At 48.3% G+C, this 6,871-nt stretch overlaps 1 protein-coding gene across 2 annotated transcripts in view; it reads right to left on the reverse strand.

Moving 5' to 3' along the window:
* Positions 1 to 5,184: 5,184 nt before the first annotated feature.
* The window catches only part of LOC123170219 (uncharacterized), a 3,452-nt gene continuing 1,765 nt past the window's right edge, over positions 5,185 to 6,871 (reverse strand). Inside the window, exons 3-4 of one of the 2 annotated variants that reach the window (XM_044588058.1) lie at positions 5,606 to 5,957; positions 5,185 to 5,493 (exon numbers count right to left, since the gene is read on the reverse strand). In XM_044588058.1, coding sequence (XP_044443993.1) covers positions 5,371 to 5,493; positions 5,606 to 5,957 — 475 coding nt within the window. In that variant the 3' untranslated portion in view covers positions 5,185 to 5,370. Of the gene's footprint in view, positions 5,494 to 5,605; positions 5,961 to 6,871 lie in introns of both variants that reach the window. The other variant, XM_044588057.1, reaches the window with a different exon arrangement.

Consider the following 6,871-nt stretch of genomic DNA (forward strand, 5'->3'; position numbering starts at 1 on the left):
TTTAATGCATGTTCATGACTGTTATCGCTCTCTAGTTGGTCGCTTCCCAGTCTTTTGCTAGCCTTCACCGGTACTAAGCGGGAATACTGCTTGTGCATGCAATCCCTTAAACCCCAAAGTTATTCCATATGAGTCCACCATACCTTACTATATGCGGTATCTACCTGCCGTTCCAAGTAAATTTGTATGTGCCAAACTCTAAACCTTCAAATAAACATTCTGTTTTGTATGCTCGAATAGCTCATGTATCAACTAGGGCTGCCCTTATCTTCCATGTTAGGCGGGTTATTCTCAAGAGGAGTGGACTCCGCTCCTAACTCACGAGAAAATGGCTGGTCACCGGGATTCCCAGTCCCATGCTTTATGCAAACTAAATCAAAATAATTGCAAACAAAACTCCCCCTGGGACTGTTGCTAGTTGGAGACACTCGTTGTTTCGAGCAAGTCATGGATTGATGCTTGTTGGTGGAGGGGGAGTATAAACTTTACCATTCTGTTTGGGAACCGCCTACAATGTGTGTAGCATGGAAGATATCACCATCTCTTGGTTGTTATGTTGACAATGAAAGTATGCCGCTCAAAATATTATTTATCTCTATTTCAAAACCGAGCTCTCGCACCTCTACAAATCATTGCTTCCCTCTACGAAGGGCCTATCCATTTACTTTTATGTTGAGTCATCACCCTCTTATTAAAAAGCACTAGCTGGAGAGCACAACTGTCATTTGCATCCATTACTATTAATTTATATTGGGTATGACTATGACTGGATCTCTTTTACCATGAATTACAATGTCTAGTCAGCCCTTGATCTTTAAAGGTGCTATGCATTTATGTTTTGCAGTCTCAGAAAGGGCTAGCGAGATACCATCTTGTTATATCATATCATGATTGTTTTGAGAAAGTGTTGTCATCCGAGATTTATTATTATGACTCGCTAGTTGATTATGCTATTGATATGAGTAAACATGAGACCTAAGAGTTATTGCAAATGTGGTTAGTCATAATCTTTGCTGAAAACTTGAATGCTGGCTTTACATATTTACAACAACAAGAGCAAACTGAGTTTGTAAAAGTTTTTCTTTATCACTTTCAGTTTATCAACTGAATTGCTTGAGGACAAGCAAAGGTTTAAGCTTGGGGGAGTTGATACGTCTCGGTCGTATCTACTTTTCCAAACACTTATGCCCTTGTTTTGGACTCTAACTTGCATGATTTGAATGGAACTAACCTGGACTGACGCTGTTTTCAGCAGACTTTCCATGGTGTTATTTATGTGCAGAAACAAAAGTTCTCGGAATGACCTGAAACTCCACGGAACGTCTATTTGGAAATAATAAAAAATCCTTGCAAAAGATGAAGACCAGGGGCCCACACCCTGTCCACGAGGGTGGGGGCGCGCCCTCCCCCCTAGGGCGCGCCCCCCTACCTCGTGGGCCCCCTGGAGCTCCTCCGACCTCAACTCCAACTCTATATATTTGCTTTCGGGGAGAAAAAATAAGGGAGAAGAATTCATCGCGTTTTATGATACGGAGCCGCCGCCAAGCCCTAAAACCTCTCGGGAGGGCTGATATGGAGTCCGTTCGGGGCTCCGGAGAGGGGGATTCGTCGCCGTCGTCATCATCAACCATCCTCCATCACCAATTTCATGATGCTCACCGCCGTGCGTGAGTAATTCCATCGTAGGCTTGCTGCACGGTGATGGGTTGGATGAGATCTATCATGTATTCGAGTTAGTTTTGTTAGGGTTTGATCCCTAGTATCCACTATGTTCTGAGATTGATGTTGCTATGACTTTGCTATGCTTAATGCTTGTCACTAGGGCCCGAGTGCCATGATTTCAGATCTGAACCTATTATGTTTTCATGAATATATGTGTGTTCTTGATCCTATCTTGCAAGTCTATAGTCACCTACTATGTGTTATGATCCGGCAACCCCGAAGTGACAATAATCGGGACCACTCCCGGTGATGACCATAGTTTGAGGAGTTCATGTATTCACTATGTGCTAATGCTTTGTTCCAGTACTCTATTAAAAGGGGGCCTTAATATCCCTTAGTTTCCATTAGGACCCCGCTGCCACGGGAGGGTAGGACAAAAGATTTCATGCAAGTTTTTTCCATAAGCACGTATGACTATATTTGGAATACATGCCTACATTACATTGATGAATTGGAGCTAGTTCTGTGTCACCGTATGTTATGATTGTTACATGATGAACCGCATCCGGCATAATTTTCCATCACCGATCCAATGCCTACGAGCTTTTCAGATATTGTTCTTTGCTTATTTACTTTTCCGTTGCTACTGTTACAATCACTACAAAGCACCAAAAATATTACTTCTGTTACCGTTACTTTTGTTACCGTTACCACTACTATCATATTACTTTGCTACTAAATACTTTGCTGCAGATATTAAGTTATCCAGGTGTGGTTGAATTGACAACTCAGCTGCTAATACTTGAGAATATTCTTTGGCTCCCCTTGTGTCGAATCAATAAATTTGGGTTGAATACTCTACCCTCGAAAACTGTGGTGATCCCCTATACTTGTGGGTTATCACCGACCTCTTGCTGCTCAACAGTCGCATCAATGAGCCGCTGGACGCGCTCCGTCATGTGGTGACGCTCGTCGCCCTCGAGCTTGTCCAGCTCGTCTGCAGCCGCCTGGGCAGCTCGTATATTCTCCGCGGGTGTGGCGTAGACAGAGCGATCTGCCCCGAATATGCTGGCAATGGCCGCACTGTGCTGCCGGACCGTACCGATGCGGCTAGGCCCGCCAGGAGCCGGCGTGCCACCGACGGCGCGGTCCATCTCGCGCTGGTAGGCCTCCGAAAGGTGTCTCATGCTGGCTAGCTTCTTGGCGCTCTCAACGAGCTAGATGCGGTGTGCTTCTAGCGTCTCGGCACCGGCGTCTTCTGGGATGGGCGCAGTCAGGTCTTGCAACGCCGCCTCGAGCAGGTCTCGAGCACCGTCCCCGCCTGAGTGCTCGCCGTGGCTAATGACAAGCACCTCTGTGACGGTGCTTCCGCCGCTGTCCTCGCGAGGAAGCGGCTCATCGTAGACCACCACGTTGGTGGGGAACGCGTCGAGCGATGCCGTGTCGGAGTCGACAAGCATCGGGTCGGTGGAACCAACCGACTCCAAGTCCACAGCAGGCTCGCTGATGACGTGGAGCTGGTCGAGGAGGCTGACGAGGCGGCACTCGGGGCCATCTGTGCCCGCGTCAGATGCGGGCTCGTCGGAGAGGCGAATCTCGCCAACAAGATCGGCGAGGCAGCTTGCCGCGCAGGCGACCTCCGCGCCGTGCAGCATGTCGGCGCAGGCGCCGTCTGGCGTGCCGGGCTGGCTACGCTCACCAGGAAGGAACAGGGTTCCCGTCCAGAGCAGGTCTCCGGACGATGATGCACCTCGCCCCACGGTGGGCGCCAAATGTCGGGGGTTGGGTGCGACATATGCCAAGGGATGGCTTATCATGGTGGGAGCGAGTAGAACGTCGCCGTTGCCCGAAAGCGGGATGAGGCGTAGACACGAACGCCGGCATACTTTACCCAGGTTCAGGGCTCTCCTAGGAGATAACACACCTAGTCCTGCTCTGCGGGGTCTCCGCATGATCACTAAGGCACTAGTGAGTACAATGGTGCTCCTTGAGCTGTATGCTAGAGGTAGGAGAAAGCAGGGCTAGCTCTCTCCTCTCTCTATGTATGAATCTAGGTCTAACAGGTTGGGAACCCTTTGCATGGGTGCCCTGGGGGGTTTATATAGGCCTACCCCCAGGGGTACAATGGTAATCTGGCCGGGTGTTGGACCCGGCTGTCAGTGTCTCTTGTCGCCGGCTTCTTCGCCGACCGCTGGGGCCCGCCGCCTGATGGGCCCCGCTGACTGGTGCCGTGCGGAGCCGACAGGCCGCCTCCGCCGCTTGCGGGTCTGGTCGGCGGCTTGTTACTGTAGCCGTGAGGTTAATGACGCATGCTTGGTCGGGGGAGGAGTGGCTACAGTCCCGCCGTCTGGTGGGAGATCACTATAGCCACACGGTGTCTCGTCTGGTTAACGGCGCACGGACTCCGAGGGAGGAGTGGGCCGCCTGCTAGAGGCCGGCCTCCCTCGGGTCCGACTAGTCAAGCTCTGCCGCCCTCCGGTCTCTCGCTGCCCAGTAGGGCCCGCCGCCTGCAGGCCGTACCGACAGGCCGTCGTGGGAGCAGGGCTCCGCCTGACAGGGGTGACGTCAAGGGTGGAGTGGCAACAATGTCGCGTCGTGCGGAGATCTCCGCCTGTATGGGGCACTGTGGCCACGCCGTGCCCTGGATATGGGTGTGATGGGCTACACTGTAGCCACATCTTGTCTTATCTTCTTAATGGGGGCGCAGACTTTGAGGGCGTCGCGGGCCGCCTGCTGGGAGCTGGCCTCTCTGGAGGCCGCCTGCTGGTGCTTGGCCGTCTTCTGGCAGCCGGCCGCATGAGCCAGCCGGCCACCAGAAGGCGGTGCTTCATCCTTGATGCTTGGGGGGCGCAGCTGGCCCAATGTCTTGAAATGCTCAGGGACTCGGGTTAGGCTACCCGTGGCCCATTACTCCGACACATAATGCTTATGGTTTTTAGTTGGGAATGATAACTGGGGAATGTTCCTTGGTTAGGAGGTCCCAGGGAATGCCCCCACAGCCCTTGGATTCAGATCATACGGATGGCAGAAAATTTAAAATTCACTGATATTTTTTATGCTACATGACAATTTTCACTTCCAATTATGGCAAATTTTGTAAAGTTGCCATGGCAACTTTAGTTGAAATTGCATGACAATTCGCGCGTTCGCTAGGAAACCACTCACAAGGAACTTAACCCAGACATTGCAGTCTTTTTTATTTTGTCCAAATACAAAGTTAGTAAAAAGTTGAGTCACTTATTTTGGAATGGAGGGAGTTTTTTCTAACTTTTCTTGTTAGTTTTTTTTCATATCTCTTTTTACCTTTTGTTTACTTGATCATAATTTTGTTTTGTTGTTGTTGAATAGCCTGTCATTTCTGTGGAACTACATTGCCGGTATACGCCTCAAAATAAGGCCAGGGGCCGAATTTGCTCGGTATGAAATGTTTAGGGTCCCAAATGCATGTCTAGGATTCAAGTATTTTTGAACGACCTAGGATTGGAGTATAGAAATAATAGTTGAACGACAAAAAAAAAAACTCTCTACATTCCATAATTGGTGTCTTGGTTTTAGTTCAAACTATGGAACGGAGGGAGTATTTGTTTCGTCCAAGGTTGTTCAAGATCATTACAAATGGTTCAATACATGGTACCACAAACTGAATACTAATGTGGCATTTAACATAGACAATTTTGATGGTGCTATGTGAGAACAAGGGACGGCTTATCACTGTTTGTGAAACAGGGTGTTGAAAGTAACAGGCTCTTGTCGTCCATTCATATTGCTCGGAGTTTCCATATTGTGTAGGAGCTCCCGGGGCGGTTCTTTACCCAACTCCGCGAAAAGCATCTGCAAAGAACACATGTACTACTCGTTACTACTCAGCACTACTACATATCATGCATGGATGAATTGCGGTTCGACTAAATTCTCCAATAGATTGTGTTGTAGTAGTACTCACCAAAATCATCCGGGTGTGGACTTCTTGCCGCTGTGCCAGAGTCTCGTTGGCACGACGGAGCTCCTGATTCTCTTGCAATATACTATCGGGCATGGAAACTGGCCCGCCATATCGGCGCCCCAGCCGGTCACGTCCCGCCGGTGGACTAGCGGCCGCCTCGCCGAGGTCGCGTATCTCCGACCAGAAATTCTCAGCCGCCTCGGCGAGCCTGCGTATCTCCGGCCAAAGCGGGGACTTGTCCGTGGAGGCTCGAACGGACGAGACCTTGCCGGCCTCGCCGACCACGTATACGTCGCAGAAGTCGGGCGCGCCCTTGGTGATGGCCGTCGGGATGTCGTCGGCCGCCATGAACCTTCTGACAGGGAATCCACACGAGTTAATTGCAAGGAAGTATCACACTTGGGACAGTTGTAATGAATCAGTATCACTATTCAGATTTTTTGCAAGTCAATACTATGTTTAAGGCTAATCGTTGCAAAACGAGCTAAACGCCGTATTGACGCAGTATCTGACCACGCGGCCCCACCTATCAGGTGACACGTGGCATATTGTTTTTGCAGATAAGACCCCGCATTGCATTTAATGACGCAAATGCCCTCACGATATTAAAAATAGAATTGCACGCGGCAGGGAGTCGAACCCGCGCCGTCCCGGTTTCGACGGAGAGGCCCTACCGATACGCCACCCCATGTTGGCTGTTCGAGAAGTATAGTAGGTTCATATATTATGTGACCGTTAAATAAATAAAACTAAAGGAAAAAACTCGCGTTTGCGCTGATTCAATCCTGCGCCTGCGACAGAAAGAAAGAACGCGCCAGCCACTGCAGAAGAAAGATGTCCGCATCAGGATAGTGGCATTCTTACATTTATCTAGTTTGGACACGTCCTGGTCATTTTTCATTTTTAATTATGTTTTTTGTTTCGCATTTCTTTTTTACATAGGTTTAGTATGCAATATTTTTTGTAAATACAAACTAAAAATTATTATATAAATAAACACTGAACATTCTTGTATAATGTACGATGAACAATTTTGTTATACACACTGAACATAAATATACGATGAACTTTTTAAAAAATGCATAAATTCCTTTTTTTGTACGTGTTTTTTTGTTTCTGATTTCTTTTATCTTTTTCAGATCTTTGGTATTCTTCGGATTTTCATGTTTTCAATTTTTTACAGTTTTTTATATAGGTTTAGTATGCAAAAAAGGTTGTAAATACACACTGAACATTATTCCATAAAAATACATTGAACATTATTGT

Source organism: Triticum aestivum, chromosome 7D (genome assembly GCF_018294505.1).
Source record: "Triticum aestivum cultivar Chinese Spring chromosome 7D, IWGSC CS RefSeq v2.1, whole genome shotgun sequence".
NCBI lineage: Eukaryota > Viridiplantae > Streptophyta > Magnoliopsida > Poales > Poaceae > Triticum > Triticum aestivum.